Source organism: Lynx rufus, unplaced genomic scaffold (assembly GCF_022079265.1).
Source record: "Lynx rufus isolate CCGP_SWC_20201006 ecotype Redwood Valley unplaced genomic scaffold, mLynRuf1.p SCAF_4, whole genome shotgun sequence".
In the NCBI taxonomy this organism is placed as follows: domain Eukaryota; kingdom Metazoa; phylum Chordata; class Mammalia; order Carnivora; family Felidae; genus Lynx; species Lynx rufus.
In genome coordinates, this window is record NW_025814856.1 from 11,808,243 (window position 1) to 11,828,988 (window position 20,746).

General features: G+C 53.6%; 1 protein-coding gene across 4 annotated transcripts in view; it reads right to left on the minus strand.

The window, feature by feature from the left end:
- Positions 1 to 1,207: 1,207 nt before the first annotated feature.
- MED26 (mediator complex subunit 26) overlaps positions 1,208 to 20,746 on the minus strand; it is a 52,774-nt gene continuing 33,235 nt past the window's right edge. For 3 of the 4 annotated variants that reach the window (XM_047094558.1, XM_047094562.1, XM_047094560.1), the window contains exons 2-3: positions 4,553 to 4,627; positions 1,208 to 3,921 (exon numbers count right to left, since the gene is read on the minus strand). In XM_047094558.1, the coding sequence (XP_046950514.1) occupies positions 2,269 to 3,921; positions 4,553 to 4,627 (1,728 nt within the window). In that variant the 3' untranslated portion in view covers positions 1,208 to 2,268. Of the gene's footprint in view, positions 3,922 to 4,552; positions 4,628 to 5,016; positions 5,220 to 20,746 lie in introns of those variants that run through there. The other variant, XM_047094559.1, reaches the window with a different exon arrangement.

Below are 20,746 nucleotides of genomic sequence, written 5' to 3' on the forward strand. Positions count from 1 at the left end.
ATTTAACTTAGTCCTCACAGCTCTGGGGTAAGCACTTTCATCTCCCACATGCGGACACATGCATAGAAGTGAAGTGATTAGGGGCGCCTGGGTGGCTCAGTCGGTTGAGCGTCCGGCCTCGGCTCAGGCGATGATCTCGCGGTCCGTGAGTTCGAGCCCCGCGTCGGGCTCTGGGCCGACGGCTCGGAGCCTGGAGCCTGTTTCGGATTCCGTGTCTCCCTCTCTCTCTGCCCCTCCCCTGCTCACGCTCTCTGTCTCAAAAATAAATAAACATTAAAAAAAAATTAAAAAAAAAAAGTGAAGTGATTAGCATAGAGCCACGCAGCTGATAGGTTGCAGGTCCAGAATTCAACCTGACTGTCCTCAAAGCCACTTCGCCGATCCACTGGGCGCCCATCCATTTCGCCTTATGTTAGGGTGGGTGTGCCCCGCACCAAGGCCATGTCATAGATCCCTGCTGGTTCTGAAATTGTGGTTCTGGGTTGACTCCCAATGCTCCCGGACCCCTTGTTCTGCCCCGTGGGACTGTTCCCCTTCAGGGGAGGCAGCTCCCTCATCTGTGAAAGGAAGTAGGTACGTCCAACGTGACCTGTTCTGGAGTAAAAAAAAGGACCTGAAAACCAAAATCTTAGCTTATGGCTTCAGGGATGAGGGAGAAGAAGGAAATAGTATCACTTTGTAGTCAAGGCAGAAAAGTTACTTTTAAAAATAGCACCAGCCACACACTAAGACAGCCCCAGGCCTTCATGGGGAGCTAGGAGCCTGGGACCAGAGCCAAGGGTGGCTTTGCCAGACATGGCTCTGGGCCATGCCCTGTAAGAACTACAGCTTTTTGTGGGGTAAAACGAGGTTACGGAGACCTGGGACATGGAACCTCTGTGGAGGGCTTCCCTGGGGCAGGAAAGGACCGGACAGAGACGGGGTAACATTCCTGCATGTGGACAGTGACCAGCATCTGTCACCCAATGCTAGTAGGTGACCCCGGAGGCGGGACAGGCAACAAACGGGGCCCGAATGAGTGAAAGGCGGGTGGAGGTCAGTCTTCATGCAGAAGGTTAATAGGCTGACTTCGCCACTCCCGGCCCTGCCGGCCTCCCTGCAGTCTGGCCATGCAGCCCAAACCTTGGACACGGGGTCCACATCTCTGCAAATCCAGAAAGGCTGATTTGTCTGTAAGGGACCGAATCAATAACGGTTCTGAGACTGGTTTGTGCAAATGGTTTTTTTTTTTTTTATTTCCACATTTATATCACAAGTTGTCCACTTACTGGACCAAATAGCAAAGTTGCTCCCTTCTGTGTCCTGAGAACACAGAAGTCTAGGTACTGTACATTCACTAAGGCTCCTTGTTTTTGCAAATCGCGTTTATGACAAATAACCATAAGGCAAACGAATCTAAAGGAATGGTTATGAGTGTTTCCAGCGCACAGACAGGTCTCCTCTTGCCCAACAGTACAGCTTACACACCAGTAGCACCCGCGATTACTTTTGTCTTTGGGGAGGGGGGGAATCTGGAAAGGTGAACTTTTCAAGATATGTGCAGGAAGGGGAAAACGAAAAGGGAGAAAGAAAGGAAACTTATTTGGCTGATGGTCAGATGGAAAAGGCGGATAAAATAAACTCCTAGAACACTTAAATTTTTGCAGCATTTTTTTCAAAACCGGGTCTCAACGGAAACCAGATAAAAACGTGTGGATGCCCATGGAGCGCAGGTCACAGCAGCCGGCCAGCTGGCCGCTGCGGCTGCCGAGCTTCTGGCACCGTAACTGAAGCACTGGCCGGTGGGGGTGCAAACAGAGGCCACGGTGCACGTACACCCACTGCCTCACACACTCAGGGCCAAATTTAGAAAAAGAAAACGCAAATGGATGAGATGCGTGCTTCTGTTGCTGTGTTTAAAGGTAACCTCTCCCACAGGTTTTCTGTGCCTGCCTGCAACTGAGGTCCCAGCTTACAGGTGCCGGGAAGTGTCCACACCGCTTCCGGGGTGGGGAACTGACGCTTTTTATAGCTGGTTCGCTATAGAGTTCTGAACTCACTTTGCCGGCCTTCCTTCCACACGGTCCTTCCTTTGCAATTTTGTTAGTAAACTGGTAGCAGCATTTCACAAAAGAAGGAGAATTTTGAGGGAAGGGCTCGGAGAGACCTCGAGACTCCCGCCCCCTCCCTCCGCCCCGGGCCGGACTCCCCGGCTTCCCAAGCACGGGGGGCAGCCCGCCCGCCGTGCTGACTGCAACGTGGGAACGCACCGAGAGGCCGCCGGGCCGCTCAGTCCAAGCAGACATAAGGCAGAATGTTCAACCGCCCGTCGTCGCCGTGCGGGTCGAGCGATATGCACTGCGTCCAGTCATACCAGTTACCCTGTGTGTCCTGACACCCGTTCACCCCAGGCCACCGGTGGCCCTGGATTCTGTCCAGATCGTCCTGTGTGACCTCGCGGCTCAGCCCCGGGCGGTCCGTGGGCGCGCTGTGAGGCACCAGCACGTGCGGCTGCCTGGCCCCACGCCGGGTGCTCTCCTCCTGCCTCAGGTACTCGGACATGAAGTGGTGGGCGCCCGGGGTCTGCGCGCCCGACGAGGAGAGCAGGCTGCTCTGCCGGCTCAGGTAGGACTGGATGATCTCGTTGCGCGACAGCTCCTTCCAGTTCGTCTGTTCGAAAGGGCTCTGGAGGCTGGCCTTGGCCTCGGGCTTGTCCAGCTCTGTCCTGGGCTGCTCTGTGTGCACGGGGCTGTCAGCCCGCACTGGCTCTTTCTGGGTCAGAGGTTTGATCTGTCTGGTCATGGGGTCAAAGGTGAGCTTCCGCTCTTTTAACCGGACGGGCTTGACGCCCGCCTCGGCCACCTGCCCGTCCAAGTTCACCGTGTAGTCACGAGGCCGGTACCTCTTCTTCTTTTTGCTGTCCGAGCCGCCAGAGGAGGCAGCGTCGCTGTCCGCCTTGGAGGAGTCTGGGGAGAAGCCGGCCCGGGGCAGCAGGGGCTCGGCCGGCGGCAGCCCCACTTTGCAGCCCTGCCCTGCCGGCCGCTGGTGGCCCTCGGGCTGCTCCAGCCAGCGCACCGGGCTCTCCGCACTGGGCAGCAGCTCGAGCCGCCTCACGGGGGGTGTGGACGGCCGGGCCAGCGGAAGCGGCGACGGCACCTGCGTGGCGTCGAGCGGCTGGGGCCGCGGAGAGGGGCTGGGCGTGGAGCCCTTGGGCGCGTACGGGCTCCGCTGCCGGGCAAAGGAGCCCTCGTGCCGTGAGTTCCGGGGACTGAAAGAGCAGCGAGGCGGCCCCTTGGGGTGGGGGGGGCCCGGAGTCTCGTCCACCCGGTCCAGCTGCTGCAGCACCGCAACCTTGGTCTGCAAGCAGGGCCCGGGCGGCTTGCCGAGGCCCGGGGAGCTGGTGTGCGGCCGCACCGCGTTGACGGGAATCTTGCCGCCGTGCTTGTCGTTCTCGCCGTGCTCCAGGCGGCCACCCTCGGGGCCCGTGTGCCCGCTGCCGTCCAGGGGGCCGGGGAAGCTCTCGGGGCTCCCGCCGATCCCGTTGGTGGGGAGGGGGGAGGAGTTGGGTACCAGGGAGTCGTGGCTCGCCTTGGAGACCTTGGGAGGTGGCCCGGGGTGGCCGAGGTCACGCTGGTCTCCCCGGCGCTTGCGGCTGCCCAGCCTGTCCAGCCGATGCCCCCGCAGCCTCTGGAGGTCAATGCGGTTCTTCAGGTCGTGGATGCTCTTGGGCGTGCCGGCCGCCCCCGCCTCCGGCCGGCAGTTGTGAGCACCCCCGTTGGCGGAGCCGGCGCCCCCCGCCAGTCCCCGCAGCGCCGCCTCATTCTGGTGCACGGGCTCGATGAGCTTCTGCCAGCTCCGCAGCAGCTTCTTGGCCCGCTTGGCGAGCTCCTCGTTCTTCGTCTTCTTGCGGACGTCGTTGATGAGCTTCCCAAGTCGAGTTTCCTGCAACCAGAGAGGGACGATGACACGCTTCTGGGACAGGAAGTCCCCGTGAAAAGGGAGCAGAGCCGGAAACCGTGGGAAGGGCCCCCCTGGTCTTTGGACTAACCCCACTGACCCTTCCATCACAGAATTCCTGGATACAAAACCCATAGGGATTTGGGGGTCCTTTGTGACATCTACCTTCTCAAATTTAGTCCTCAAGCCTTAGGGCCCCAGGTGGCATCTCAGAAGCACCATCCCACAGGCTCCCGGCACCTGGAGACTGGGGACCGTCAAGGCCAGTGCAAGAGCACTTTGCCAGGGAAGCTCTCTGGGTGAGAGCGCTCTATGGCCAGGGCAACAGTGAAAGGAGGGATGGAGCCAGCCTGGCTCACCGGAGACGCCCCCAGGCATGCCTCCCAGCTGGCCCCGCGGCGTGACAGACACCCTGTGCAGGAACGGGCCCCAGCCAGGGAACTAAGGCTACCCAATTCCCACGCTACCCAGAGGAAGACGTGGCTTTTGGCACAGCACAGGTTGGGGGGCGGGGGTGCTGCACCCCCGCCACACGGCACTCGCAAGTCCTCAGGTTGGGGAAGCCTGGGCCCGGCCCACCCGGCTCCTCCCAGCGTTGGATGCCGGGGACACTCACCTCCAGCGCCTCTTTGGTAATGGGGTATTTCTCCAGGCTGGAGATGACTTCCAGCACCGCCACCATGTTCCGGATCTACAAAACAAGAGCCACTTGTCAGACGTCTGCCCTTCTCTCTGTCCTAGCCCACTCTGGCCTCTGCGTCCCCAAGAGCCAGTGGAGTCAGTAACACCAGAGCTTCTCCTCGCCCCACGCAGCCTCCTACCTGCTCCTAAGGCCAACAAGGTGCCCAGTGGTCACCCCCATCCACCTCCTCTAGTGCATGGGGTACAGTTTACCAGAAGCCCATCCATGGTCATGCCCACCTGCCCAGGTGCTTGTCACAAAGCTGACACTTGTGACATGTATGAGCTAGGATCTGCTCTTGCTATGGGAGATGTGCTCAACCCTGCCACCTCATGGGGGGGGGGGGCAGGATGCTGAAGGATTTAGCAAATAAAACACTAAGCTTAAAAGATCCATACCGGCATTCCTCCTTGCAGTGTTCTTAGCTTTAGTGCACTTCACAGATACTGTGTCTTTCACAAACCGAAGGTGTGCGGCAACCTTGCATCGAGCAAGTCTATTGGGGCCATTTTCTCAAAAGTATCTGCTCACTTCGTGTCTCTGTGTCACATTTTGGTAATTCTCACATTTCAGACTTTTTCATTATTATTATTATTTGTTATGGTGATCGGTGGCCAGTGATTTTTAGTATTTACTTATTTTGAGAGAGACAGAGACAGTGTGAGTGGGGGAAGGGCAGAGAGAGAGGGAGAGACAGAATCTCAAGCAGGCTCCAAGCTGCCAGAGTAGAGCCCGACGTGGGGCTTGAACTCACGAGACCACGAGAGATCATGACCTGAGCTGAAACCAAGAGGCAGACAGACATTTAACCGACTGAGCCCCTCAGGCGCCCCTGTGATTAGCGATTCTTGATGTTACTGCTGTAGTTGTTTCGGGGTGCCACAAACCACACCACACAAGAGGGCAAACTCCGTGATACTGTGTGTGTTCCGCCTGCCCCACTGCCCAGCCCTTCCCCATCTCTCTCCTCTCCTTGGGCCTCCCTGTTTCCCGAGACACAACAGTGTTGAAATTAAGCCAACTGGCAATCCTACACTGGCCTCTAAGTGTTCAAGTGAGATAAAGAGTAGCATGTCTCTCACTTGAAATCAAAGGCTAGAAATGATTACACTAGAGGGGAAGGCGTGCCGGAAACTGAGGCAGGCTGGAAGCTGGTAGGCCTCTTGCGTCAGTTAGCCTGGTTGTGAAGGCAAAGAAAAGTTCTTGAAGGAAATTAAGGTGCTTCTTCGGTGAACAAACACAAGTGATAAGAAAGCAAAACTGTGTTACTGCTGATGTGGAGAAAGTTTGAGGTCTGGATAGAAGGTCAAGCCACCACGACGTTCCTTTAAGCCGAAGCCTCGTCCGGAGCAAGGCCCTAACCCTGTAATTCTACAAAGGCCGAGAGAGGTGAGGAAGCTCTCACGTTGGAGGCCAGCAGACACACGTCGGGTCACGAGGTTCCAGGAAAGACGCCATCGCCCCTGACGCGGCAGCGCAAGGCGAAGCAGCAGGTGCAGACGCAGAAGCTGCAGCAAGTGATCCAGAAGTGCTAGCCGAGATCATTCACGAAGGTGGTTGCAGTCTAAACAAGACTTTTTTTTCTCTAAAAATTTTTGGAAGTGTATTTATTTAGAGCACGAGCGGGGGAGGGTCAGGGAGAGAGAGAATCAGAAGCAGGCTCCGCGCACGGTCAGCACAGAGCCTGTTGTGGGCTCAGTCTCATGAACCGCAAGCTCACGACCTGAGCCGAAATCAAGAGTCCACCATTAACTAACTGAGCTAAATAACCCATGGAGGCGCCCCTAAGCAACAGATTTTCAGCGGAGGCCAAACAGCCTTCTATTGGAAGAGGAGGCCATCCAGGACTTTCAGAGCTAGAGACGAGAAGTCAATGCCTACCTTCAAAGGACAGGCTGACTCCTACTGGGGGCTAATTCAGCTGGTGACTAAGCTGAAGCCTGGGCCGATTTACCACTTGGAAAATCTTAGGGCCCTTCAGAGTAATCGGCGCTGCCTGTGCTCTAGAAATGGAACAACAAAGCCTGGAGGACAGCACATCTGTTTACGACATGGTTTACAGACTCTTTAAAGCCCACTGTTGACGCTTACTGCTCAAAAAAAAGGATTCCTTTAAAAATATGACTGATAAAAAAAAATTAAAAAATAAAAATAAATATGACTGCTCACTGACAACACACCCAGTCACACACAAGCTCTGACGGGGATGTGCAAGAGATTCACGTGGTTTCCATGCCTGCTGACATAACATTCATTCTGTGGCCCATGGATTAAGGAGTAATTTCAACTTTCAAGTCTTATTAAGAAATACATTTTGTAAGGCTGCTGGATCTGGGCAAAGTAAACTGAAAGCCTTCCAAAAGGGTTCACCATTCTACATGCCATTAAGGATATCTGTGATTCATGGAAAGAGGTCAAAATATCAACGTGACCAGGAGTTCGGAAGAAGTGGATCCCAGCCCTCACGGATGACTTTGAGGGTTCAAGACTTCAGTGGAGGCAGTGACTGCAGGTGTGGTGGGAAGAGCAAGAGAACTAGAATCCAAAGTGGAGCCTGAAGACGATAGGCCTGCAGTGCTCCGATCTCGTGACAAAACTTGAACGGAAGAGGAGTTGCTTCTAACGGACGAGGAAAGAAGGCTTCTTGAGCTGCAATCTGCTCCTGGTGAAGATGCCGTTGAAGACTGTTGGAACGACGACACAGGGTTCAGAACGTCACAGAGGCAGAGTGGAGGGGGCGGCGGCAGCGGGATTTGAGGGGACGGACTCCGATTCCGAGAGAAGTCCCACCGTGGGTGAAATGCCATCAAACAGCATCGCATGCTGCAGAGAAGTCGCTCGTGAAAGGAGGGCTCCTTCGACGCAGCGAACTTTACTACTGTCTTATTTAAGACATTGCCACAGCCACCCCCGCCGTGAGCGACCACCACCCCGATCAGTCAGCAGCCGTCACGTGGAGGCAGGACCCTCCACCAGCAAAAAGATTACGACTCGCAGAAGGCTCAGATGATGGTTAGCATTTTTTTTAGCAATAAAGTATTTTTTAAGTTTTTAAAATTTTTATTTAATTTTATTTTTAAAAAGTGTTTATTTTTGAGAGCGTGAGCGGGGAGGGGCAGATAGAGAGGGGGACAGAGGATCTGCAATGACAGCAGAGAGTCTGATGTAGGGCTTGAACTCACGAACCACGAGATCATGACCTGAGCTGAAGTCGGACGCTTAACCGACTGAGCCACCCAGGTGCCCCCCAAATTTTATTTGAGGGACAGTGGGCGCATGCACTCACAGGTGCACAAGTGGGGGAGGGGCAGAGAGAGAGACAGAGAGAGAGAGAATCCCAAGGCTCCATGGGCTTGATCCCATGAACCGTGAGAGCATGACCTGAGCCGAAATCAAGAGTTGGACACACGGGCGCCTGGGTGGCTCAGTCGGTTAAGCCTCCTACTTCAGCTCAGGTCATGATCTTGCGGTCTGCGAGTTCGAGCCCCACATCAGGCTCTGTGCTGACAGCTCAGAGCCTGAAGCCTGTTTCAGATTCTGTGTCTCCCTCTTTCTCTCTCCTCCCCCTCTCATGCTCTCTTTCTTCTCAAAAATAAATAAACGTTAAAAAAAAAAAAAACAGTTGAACACTCAACTGACTGAGCCACCCAGGTGGCTCAGCAATAAAGCATTTTTAATTAAGGTATGTACATTGTTTTGTTTTGGTTTTTTTTTGGACGTAATGCTACTGAACATTTAACAGACTATGGTACAGTGTGAATATAACATCTACAGTAAAACCTTGATTTGCAAGCATAATTCCATTCCAGTAACATGCTTGTAATCCAAAACACTCATATATCCAAGTGAATTTCAAGAACCATTGGTTCAGTTGTGCTCATGTGACATCCAGCGTCATGTACTACTTGTATTGCAAGACATCATTTATCAAGTTACAATTTATTAGAAATGTTTGCTCGTCTTGCAGAACACTCACAGAATAAGTTACTTGCAATCCAAGGTTTTACTATATATGCACCAGGAAACCAAAGCATTCATTGGCCTCCCTTTACTGCGATAGTTGCTTTATTTCGGCAGTCTGGAACCCACCCCACAGTATCCCTGCGTGCCTGCACACAATCATCCGATCGGTTTGGTTACATTAGCAAGACCTTTAGAGTTCATCCAGAGACAGCAAAAAGTCACAAAGTGGGGAGATGACAGATGCCACAGTGCCGTGAGGATCTGTATCTGGAACACAGAGAGAACCTGGCCCGGGAGACATGAACAGGCACCGGGCGGAACGGGAAACTGCAGCACCTGTGCCCAGCTCTCTCCAGAAGCCACGAGCAGCTGCCCTGCAGACGTGCCCACCAACCGGCAGAAGTGGCATCTGATGGTACTAGGTAGTTCAGGGGCCCAGCCAAGCCTGGGGAGGGATGGGCTTTGTCTGGTGGTCTCCTGTTTGCAGATCTGACCCAGCCACTCCATGCCCTCCCCTCATACGATGTGTTTTCACACAGCCCTGCTTTGTGTAACGTAACCACCCCGTGGGGAAGGTACTATTACCACCACATTTTACAGACAGGAGAAGGCACACAAAGGTGCAGGTCAGGTGGTCAAACGTTATGACATCAATGTCTTCCAAGAGTCAACGGAACAGAATGAAAATTCCAAGAGCAACAGAAATGATCAACTGTAGTTTCAGTGCATCGACAAGACAAAGCTCAGACCATGGGAAGTGAAGTCACAGAACATACAGACTGCATGATTCCATTTACACCAAACATCAGAGCAAAGTCACAAATTAAATTTAAAATTTGTCAGACTTAGCCCCTGGCTGGCTCTGTTGGTAGAGCACGTGACTTTTAGTCTTGGGGTCACGAGTCTGAGCCCTATGTTGTGCATAGAGCTTACTTAAAAAATACACACACACACACACACACACAAACACACACACACACTCAAGCAAAAACTCTTAAGTCTTCTCGAAGAAACAGGAGACTATCTTTGCAACCGTGGGGTAGACAAAGATTTCTTAAGACCCCCCAAAGCAGTAACTGCCCAAGAAAAAAGCCTGACAAACTGGGCTTCATCGAGATTGAGAACTTCCACTTACCTCAAGAGGCAAACAGCCCGGGAGCACTGACAAAGCGCCCAGTGAAGGACGCAGCTCTGGAAGAGGTGAAGAACTCCCTCAGCTCAACAACCCCCAGCAGCTGCAGGTTTTGGTGGGCTGGCCGGCTGGGGGAGCCCATATGCCAGGAGGAAGCCCCCCCTCCCTTCCAAGATCACACAGCCCATCACATGCCCACACACACTGGACGGAGCATGCAGGCGAACGGGAAGGGCACGAGGAAAGGTACATGTCCCACCCAGCCACCACCACCACAGTTCCCTGTAGGTTTCCAAAAATATTCCTTGCATTGTATATACACTTACCGCGCATTAAAAACAACAACAACAAAGCAAAACATGATTCTATGCCTTGCTTTTCTCACTAACATCAGAAACAACCAGCATCGCAGACATCCCCCCTTTCCTCTTGGTTCCAGTGGGGTGGGGGTGGAGTGAGGGGGGGTACTTGAGCAGAGCTGTGTCCCCCCTTTTCCACTTACTGTTACAAACAAGGTTGCAATCCCTACCTTTACTAGAGGAGATCCTGGGCTAACACACAAACTGCTAGAGGGGCTATTGGCACAAGGACCAGGAAGGATTGTAATTAGCCCCCAGGGAGGCGGCTCCAATTCCAGGCCCCCTATAGGAGAGGAAGGCGGGAAAGCCTGTTTCCCAGTCCTTGCCAGTACTGTGGTGTATCAGTTTCCCGTTGTTGCCAAAATGATGCACATGATCACAGAAGGAGAGGCTTAAACAACATGCGTATATATATCATGTCAGTTTGGGGGGGGGGGGACGGACAGTAATGTGGTTCAGGTCGCCCTGTGCTGAGACCCAGCACAGGAGGGTAGGCAAGCCACCCTCCTTTCAGGGAAGTTCTCAAGGCCGTTTCCTATTCCTTTCCGTGTTGACAGAATTTCGCCTCCTTGCTGTAGAACTGAGGGCTCCCTTTTCCTGCTGGCTGGCTGGCTGGCTGGCACTGAAGGCCATTTCAGCTTCTAGAGGGCACTGCATTCCCCAGCTCATGGCATCTCAGTTCACTTCCCACGTCTGCAACAGCACCAAGTCCTCACACTGCACCTCTCTGACCCGGCCAGACAAGGGTCTCTACTTCTGAGGATCTGATTAGGCTGGGCCCACCTCGATACTCCAGGTATGTACCCTTCACACCCACATAGTCCCTTCTGCCACACAAGGTACCACGTGCCCAGGTTCTGGGGACTAGGATGCAGACATCCTTTGGGGCTTTTACTCTGCTGGCCACATGCATTCCTCGGCTTTTCTGATCTGCCTTCTTTGCAGCTGAAGGCAGCTGTCACCTCCACCCGCCACCTCAAGTTCTTGGTGTCTTTTTTTTTTTTTTTTTTAATTTTTTAATGTTTATTTACCTTTGAGGGAGACAGAATGAGGGGCAGAGAGGGAGACATGGAAACTGAACAAGGCTCCAGGCTCTGAGTGTCAGCACAGAGCCCGATGCGGGGCTCAAATGCACGAACTGTGAGATCATGACCCGAGCCAAAGTCAGATGCTCAACCGACTGAGCCACTCAGGTGCCCCTCCTGGTGTCTCTTCTGAGTGTAAACTGCAGTGACCACACAGCAACAACAGTGGCCCTCACTCTGCCCGTCAGAGCTCCCACAAAGCTGCCCCTATGCCACGGGGTCCAATCTGCACGTTGGCAACAAAGGCCTCCCCTCGCAGTGTTTTCATTCAGGGCCGTGTCCGGGAACACATCTGGATGGCCCCCAAAACCTACTCCAAGCTGCACTGAGGGAAGGGGTCTGAGAGGAGACACTCCATCACTTACATGCCTTTGACGCGCCACAGACAGGGACCCTGAGCAAGAGGAGACGGGGCAGTGAGGAGGCCGGTACCACAGGGACAGCGAGGCCGCCGTCTCCCTGTCCCCAGCCCTGGGATTCCAGCCCTGATGGGCTCCTGGGCTTGCCACATGGCCTGTCTCCACCCCAGTGACTTCACCCTGGTATATTTAGAGCCCTCGGCCCCATACACTCCTGAACCTCAAGGCAGGCTCTGGGCAGCTCTGCAGGCCAGAGTCCCAGGGCCACGTGCAAACCTCTTGCTGTCAGGAACAGCCTGGCGCACCTGCACCGGTGGCCCTTTCCTGCTCTGGCTATCTCCCCTGGGATTCATTCTCAACAAAAACAAGAACACCTCTCAAAACCACCTGCCAAAGGGCTGTCCCAAAAGGGGCGGAATTCATAAATGAAGGATGTTCTGAGCGCCCGAAGTCTCTCATTTTCTCATTAAGGTTCCTTCAGCAGATGCAGATTAATTTGTATTTCCTTAACAATTAATGAAGCCGAGTGTCACCTCCCCTTTCTACCAATGATGACTGCCCATGTGAGCTGCTCACCATTCCAAGCCCACTTACTCTCTAAGACCACCCTCTTTATTGGAAACAATTAATCACCCGGCCAAGGAGCCCACAGGGTGGTGGTGGTGGTTGCCCCACCCTGTGCACATGGCAGTTGGGCAAGGAAGGTGTCAGGAGTGGGGGAGGACTACTCTGGAAGTGCAAGGAGCAGGCAGGGCAGGTGGGGAAGGCTGGGCAGTGGTGGCACAGAGAGGACCCCAGAGGTCTGTTCCAAGGCAGGGCAGGAAGTCGGCAGGTGATTACTGGCGGAAGTGACTCCTTAAGTATCTCACAGAGTGCCTTCGGATCCTAGACTGGAGGTTGACGGGCACAATCAGATATCCTCAATAAGACAGGAAAGTCAATGTCACACAGACAGCTGTGCCAGCCAGCATCTCCAGCATCAAATACACAGGCACCCCCTAAACAAGGCGCCTCCCAACTCCGGCATAGGGAGAAAGAAAACACATCCTCCCTCACACCTACGGGCCACCCCAGGGACACATGCTCCTCACCACCAACCCAGTTCCCAGGGCTCTTATGGGGACTTCCCACCGCATGATAACCAAGAACAGGCACAAAGGAAGCAGAAAGGCCTTGGTTCCTGGGGGTGCCCTCAGGGCACGCCAAGTCACCGGCAGCCAGGCTAACCGGCAATATTAGCTGCTCGACTCACAGTGAACAGGAAGAAGGGGGTCTGGACACGTACAGGCGACAGTCCAAAGGAGAGGACGGCACCCCGCAGCAGTGGCCTGGGTGCGAGTCTGGACCACGGAGCGCAGGACGCTCCCATACTGCTCAGGCCTGAGGCTGGTGACACCCCCGTCCTCCCACACCCACGGTCAAGTGGGAGCAACGAGGAATGTGCACCGCACTCCACAGCACACTGCGCTGTGTGAACCATTAAAGCACACTGTTCATCCTCATCTTTTTATGACACATTTTAGAGTATTTAGTGAAGAAACGAGGCACCCTGGAATCTGCTACAAAATCCCCTTGGATGTGGGGCGCAGAAGGGGACGAGATGAAGCAATGCGGATTGGCTCTAAATCGGTACCTGCTGGAGCAGGGGCACGGTTACGTTATTCTCTCTACTTTTATGTTTGAAACCTGCCACAAATCTAAAAGGTTACAAACTACACCCATTTCCTAACACGTGGACGATTTCACTGGGTCTGGAATGAGACGGCAGTTGGCAGCGGTGCGGAGATGAAGTGAACAAATACTTGTTTTTCAATTCCACACGGTGGCTTCTCACTGCACCACCCGGCACCTGCATGGGGAGAGGGGCCGAGGGCTGCTGGGATGCTGTCTCCCTCCAAGTGAGCCTGTCTCTGGCCCCCTCAAGCTCTTCAAACTACTGGGTATGTTCTATCTGGTGCGATCTTTGGAGCTCCTCACCAAGCCCCCCGCAGGCTGCTGAGCTGCTGCTCAACGGACTCGGTGTAAACATTCCTACTAGAGTGGAAAGGGGTCTGGGGTCTGCTCTCCCAAGGTGGGTCCATGCCTCCCTAAAAAGAGCCCAGAGAGCCAGAACTCCTCCTGCATCCAGACCTGCTCTCTGCCCTCAGATAGGGAAGATGCCACAGGGTCCAGGAGACACCCACCCAGACATGGGCCAAACAGCTTCCTGGGGGGCTCTCCAGAGAGCTGGGGATTGCCGTGCCCACGGAGAGGGCAGGTTCTGTGGTTGGGTTCCCAGGGTGCTGAGGCCAGGGAAGGAGAAGTCAGCGAGAGGGGGCCTAGGCTGCTGACGTGATGGCAAGCCCCAAGCCATACCAAAGCCCTCGCCCATCTGTGGATGCTAGAGTGTCCGTGTCCACACAGGCCTGAGGTCAGAAGCCAGGGGAAGTCAGAGTCAGGGAGCACCTCACAGCAGGGCCAGGCCAGGGCAACAGTAACCCAGGGAAGGGACAGCTGGCCAACGCTGCCCTGTGGCTGCCCTCTGAAACCCGGGGATGCCACTGGCTTCTCCAGAGTCCAGGACACCAAACTGGCTTCAGAAAACCTGCCGACAGCAGGGTACAGGGAATCATCTTTAAAACCAAACCCAATGGAAAGACTTTAACTGGCCCTCATCACATGTCTGAAAGTTGCCCTGTGAATAGGATCACTGGTCTGACCCTGGATCTGTGTGTAGCGCTGGGGCCAGTGCAGTGGGGTACACCCACCCCTGACCAGCTTCTCCTCCCCTATTTCAGGGGATATGCAGGTAAACCCCAGGCCCTGAGTAATTAATTAGCACCCTGTGGGGGATTTCCAACCCCATGTGAAACAGGAACTGAGACACTAAGCTTCAGAGTCTCTGAGCCCATGGCTGACCATTCTGTTCTCCACGCATCAAGGGTTCCCACTCTGTCTCAAATCCCCAGTCTCTCAGGAATTAAGCTGGATGTGTGCAGCCATGGTGGCAAAGGGGAAACCCTGTGCTCCTTGAGCTCTGAGCACTGGTGGGGCCCAACGGAAATGAGCCAGGGCAGGCCCACCCAAGCCAGATTCTCATCGGGCTGTTGGGTTCCCCCAGGAAGCTGAGCTCTCTAGCTTTTCATCCTTGAAAGCCCACTTTACAGATAAAGAAACTGAGAGTCTGAGAAGGTAATAAAGATTCAAGGTTCATCACACAGCTAGAAGGTGGCGGAGTGTGGTCCTATACCAGCCTGGCATAGACTCTGCCTATCACACACAGGTGCTTTACTAGGTGAGGTGAGGGAGGGCACCCAGATGCCACCAGGCTGGTAACGTTGGCATCCCGCCCGCATACTCTCCCCAACCTGCCCCAGCAAGTAAATGCACAGGTTATAGTTTCTTGAGCCACCCAGGGCCAGTGCCCTCATGCCCAGCACATCTCTGGGCTGCCTCTGCCTTCCCTCCAGGGTAGCCTAGAGCCAGGGAGACCCACACACCTATCCAGCATAACAGGGGCTTCAGCTCACCCCCAGTGTTCACCCTAAGCAGCAGGCCACTTGGTAAACGACAACAGCACTCAAGCCTGCCTCCCGCTAGGCCCCAGCAATGGCGCACACAAGCCTTCCTGCTTCTGATGCTGCACACCATGTTCCCAGGTGGGTGTCATTCTTTCTGTGACTCAAACTGCCTCCTGCCGCGAGCTGGTGCGAGAGATGGTGGCACCTGCACCCCCCAAAGATCCTGGCTGAGCCCAGCCCATGTCCCACCCTGTCTCCCTGAGGAAGGAAAAGAAGTCAGTGTGGCTTGATCCTCCCTCTTGGCTCTGGAAGGTGCATCCTCCTGGCCCTGCTGTGCCCTGCCTGGTTCCACAGCCAAGCAGGAGTAAGAGGAACCTCCCTTAGGTCATCTGCACTCTGCCTGGCCAAGATGCCTTCTTCTGCCAGGCCCCCAGTGGCAGCCTTGCACCCACAGGGGTGAAATCTCTCTCATTCATGGCTTCTTATAGAAAGAAGGACATGGGGGGGTGGGGGGGGGCCGTGTCCCAGCTGCAGCAGCGAAGCTCAACACTTGCAAAAGCACAAAAGCACTTCCTCATCAGAGGGGCCCATCTGCTCCCCAGGAGCGTCCACAGCTGGAGCATGGCCACTGCGTGCATGGCCCTGATTGTCACACTCACAGCCCACAGAGCACCCACGACCAGAACATGTAACTGCAGCTGCAACTCAGCCGAGGGGATGGAAAACCCAGCCTGGGCCCAGAGAGCGAGCCAAGCAGCCTGCATCCCACGAGCAGCACAGCACAGGAAAAGGAAGCCCAGGGCAGTGGCCGGAGCTCCCCGTCAGCTCCCCGTCAGCATGAGCGGCCAGCATGAGCGGCTGCCATCCTCCATCACTGAGGGAGAGGCTAGCAGGTGAGGGCGTGGGGAGGGCAGGAGAGGCAGCACTCTCCCCGCAGCAGCAGTCCCCAAAATGTTCCTCTCTCCCTCCTACTTTTTATTTCAGCAGCTCTCTCCAGCAAAACTATGTACTTAAACTTTCCTGACCTCTGAATCAGGCCAACAGGACACACACAATTCTCATTACGATCCGGTCCCTTCTGAGAGTGCAAGAGCTCTCAATGTGTCATCCGTAAACTGGTTCGTTCCTGCACTGATACAACTGCAAAGTCAGAAAGCCAAGCAGAGCACTTGTTTGCAGGGGGGTCCAAGTAGCAGAGCATCCGACGACAGACAGCACTCCGGTCAGGGTTTCTCGTTCCCACCCTGGCACTCCCAGAGGAACAGCCAGGAAGAATACCAGCTGTGCCAGACATAATGGCCCGATGCCCATGGGAGGGGCACCCACAGCGTTCGACCCACATGCATGGAGAACACAGACAATCCAAAGCGAGACCCAGCCAGCTTTACAGGAACTCATAGGGGCCAACCTCCAAGAGACCGTTAAGCAAACCATTGAGGTGACAGGAGTGCGCTCCAGCACTGCCACGTGAAACACCCGGTGGTGGGGCTGGGCGGGAAAGGGCCAGGCGGGGGAGCTGTGCACAGATGCCACGGGGCTGAACCTGGCCTCTACTGTTGGCCCAATTTGGACTGAAGCGAGAGCAGCCACCAGTCAGCCCAGCTCCTCCCCATGAGCAGGGAAGCCCGAGGGAAATGCTGGGAAAACCACACATCATCTCTGCAGACCCAGAACGGGTGTGCTGACCACCGTCCTGAGAGACTGTGCCCACGGGGGGGGGGGGGGGGGGGGAGGCAGGTCAGGTGCACCCTGCCTACCCACCACCAGCCTGCTCTGTGGTCTCTGAGATCCCTTCAGGCAGTGCAGTGCCCAGCATGGTGCCAGGCTACCAGTCTACCAACCTGGGCTGCTATAGGATCTTGGGAGCCAAGAATACTCCAGAATTCCCCCAACAAGTCAGCAGTTGCTTCCTAAGCAACTACGGCAGGCCTGGAGTATGCAGGAAGGCAAGTGTGGCCCAGGCCTGAGGTGTGGATGGAGACGGCCAGAGGCAACAACAGAAGCAAAAGGGAAGCACCACAACCAAGGCTCACCTGAACGGCCAGGAGCCCAGGTGCAGGGGGACCGGAACTGCGGCTACATCCAGAGAGTGCTTTTAAAAAGGAGGAGTAGGCTGGGCAAAAGTGACCACGCCACACAGGAAGTCCAAGATGCCCCTGGTTAGCAGTAAGAGTGTGTAACATGTGCATAGCATTCAGGGTCTGGTGGCCCTCACTTTCCTGAGTGGGGGCCACACTGGTTAAGTCATTTGGCAAGTCTCCGGGTTAGGTATCAAGGAGCTCTTGTCTCCTTTTATTTATTTTTTTTAAAGCTTATTTATTTATCTTAGAGAGAGAGAGAGAGAGAGAGAGAGAGAGAAAATGCAAGTGGGGTTGGGGCAAGGGGAGGGGGAGGGGGGAGGGGGAGGGGGAGGGGGAGGGGGAGGGGGAGGGGGAGGGAGAGGGAGAGGGAGAGGGAGAGGGAGAGGGAGAGGGAGAGGGAGAGGGAGAGGGAGAGAGAATGAAGCCCAAGAAGGCTCCCAGCTGTCAGCGCAGAGCCCGACGCGGGGCTGGAACCCACGAACCATGAGATCATGACCAGAGCCGAAGTCAGACACTCCACCCTATGAGCCACCAGGTGCCCCCTCGTCTCCTTTTAAATAGGAATCTGAGATCAGCAAACCCACCAGGGTTTAAACGTAACTAATGAAGGTGTGCCTGTCCTAAACTGGATGGTAGCCATCAGCCAGGACACCACCTCAGCCCATTAGGCCACGAACTCCATATCAAGTGCTCCAGGGCAGAAAGCACCAGAGAAGACTGCACCGGAGGTCAGTGGATGGCCTCTGATCCTGCCCACCCACCCAGCCCACTCGGCTGTTTCCTTAGCCACTAAGTGGGAGGATGACAGAGGCTTCCTACAGGCTCCTAGAAGGGGAACAAGAAACACACACGGACGTCTAGGATGCTGCCTGGCACACAGTAGCGCTCAGAAAGGAGTCACCTCCTACACTTGGGCCCAAGACCCCTCACCTATTGCCCTACAGCTCAAGGGCTCTGTGTATCTGTGTGGAGCTGGAGGAACCACAGTGGGCGCAGGGACTTTCTCAGCAGGCAGTCCTGTAACAGGGCCACCGTGGAGAGAACCAAGGACACAGTCACCCATGGAACAGAAAGGTGAATCTGTACATTGTGTCAAATGTCATATAAGGATGGACACGCATAGCCCGTGACCCAGCGATTCCACTCTGAGGCACATACCAACAGAAATGTGAACACCCACGCATGGAGAACGTATTCAGAACAGCCCCAACTAAAAACCACCTGAATGGCCGTCAACAGCATCATGGATGCCCAAATCACGGTCTATCCATTTAGTGTGGAATGAACAAACTGCTGCTACGCACAACATTAAAGATAAATCTCAACACAGTGTCCAGTGAAAAAGTCCAGTAGAAAAGAATGCATTCTACATTGGATTGAAAGCTCCCAAGCAGGCAAAACTTCTCAGTGGTGACCAAAGTCAGGGAAGCTGGGGATGGGGAGCTGCTAAGACAGGGAGCAAGGGTGGCTTCTGGGGAAACAAATGCTCTATTCCTGGACCCGGGTGAGGGGTAACTAAGATGCAATCATTGCACGTGCATTCCGTAAAATGTAAAGCTCACAACCGGCGCCCTTCTGGATGATCCTAAAGGCCATCCTGTCCCAGAAACTGATGCCAGAGCTGCGGGGTTGAAGAGGAGGAGAAGGCACTGGAGAGTCAGTCCCTGGCTCCCCCACAGTGGCACAGACCACTCTGAGGTCCCGCAGAGAATTGCCGCACAAGCCCCGGCTACCTGCTAAATTCACTTGTTCTTTGAAGCATACCTCTGCTTCAAAGCTCACAGAGAAACGTGTCCACACACTCCTGCCCCCGGCAGAGGTCAGGTCTGGGGAGGTCAAGTGTGCTCTGCAGCTTCCAGGGAAGGAGTAAGTCCGCAGCTCAGTGTCCCCAAGAAGAAGGAAGCTTGAACGTTACTAGAGAGACAGGCAGGCAGCACCTACTGCCTGGGCACTGCTGGCCAGCACTGTGCTGGGCATATGTCTCTTACCATACACCATGGCCTCTTTTGAGGCCACACACCCCCAAGTAGGTATTATGCTGTTTCCCCAGCATGGAAGCCAGGGCACCCATTAAACACCTGGCCACAGGTTCAGTTCTGACCTAAGCTGTTAATTCTGGGCAGTCAGCCCATGCCTGATTCCATGCAACAGGCCATTAGCAAGTATACAGGTGACCTGGGCAGAAAACGACAGCCGGCTTGAAGGAGGGCAATGGAACAATTAAGGTAAGGAAAGTCTTCACGCCTAACCCAGGAAAGAAGATACCAAAGAAAACTAGAAATTAGAGGAGGGGGGAGAGTGGCAGATAACATTTTAAAATCAAAGTAACTTGCCATATTAAGAGGCTAAAAATGAAAAAGCCTTGTGATTGTTTCAAAAGATATGGAAAAAATATTTGACCAAATTGGGCATGTCTTCCTGATAAAAACTTTGAGCAAACTAGGAACAGAAGAGAACCTCCTTGGTCTGACAAAGTGTTTTGACAATATCCACGGCTAACATCATATTTGATGGTGAATGGCTCCATGTTTCCCCCTAACAGGTACAAGACAAGGATATGTTCTATTCAGTCTTGTCAGGAGGTTCCAGTCAATGTAATAAGGCAAGAAAAAGGGGAAAACAACAACAACAACAACAACAAAAAGGACATCTAGATTGGAAAGAAGGAAGTAAAATGGTCTTTATTCACAAATAACAGAAGTCTATATTGAAAATCTTAAAGCATCTCCAAAAAAGTTACCAGAACAAGTGAATTTAGCAAGGCTGCAGGATACAAGTTCAATATAAAATTCGACTGTACTTCTATATGCATTTTCATTCAGAAAATGAAATTTTAAAAAACCAATTCCAGGGGTACCTGGGTGGCTCAGTTGGTTCAACACCCAACCCTTGATTTCAGCTCATGTCCTGACCTCATATTTGTGAGATCAAGCCCCGCATGAGGCTCCGTGCTGAGCATCGAGCCTGCTTGGCAGTCTCTCTCTCCCCCCTCTCTCTGCCCCTCCCCCGTGCATGCACCTGCATATGTGCTCTCTCTCAAAATAAATAAACATTAAAAAGCCCAATTCCATTTATAATAGCAATTAAAAATATAAAGTACCTAAGGATACATCTGACAAAAGACATGAAAGCCTTCAACAGTGAAAAGTGCAAAATATGGCTGAGAAAAATTAAAAGAAGCATCAATAATCGGAGAGATACACACAGTTAATGGACTGGAAGAGTCAATAGTGTTAAGATGCCATTTCTCCCCCAAACTGATCTACACAGTCAATGCAATCCCAACCAAATTCCAGCAGGGTCTTTTAGAGAAACTGGTAAGTTGATTCTAAAACGTATATGGAATCACACAGGTCCTAGAATAGCCAAGAAATTGGAAAAAAAAGAAAATCAGAAGATTATAATTAAGACAATGTGGTACTAACAGTAAAGACAGACAAACAGACCAATGGGAACAGAACAGAATCCATTAACAGACCCACACATTCATGGTCAACTGATTCTTAACAAAGGTATTAAGACAATTCAATGGGGGAATGAATAATCTTTCAATTAACAGTGCTAGAATAATTGGATAGCCGTATGCAAACAACAAGTAAAAAATCCTTGACCTCTACCTCACAAGATATACAAACATTAACACAAGATA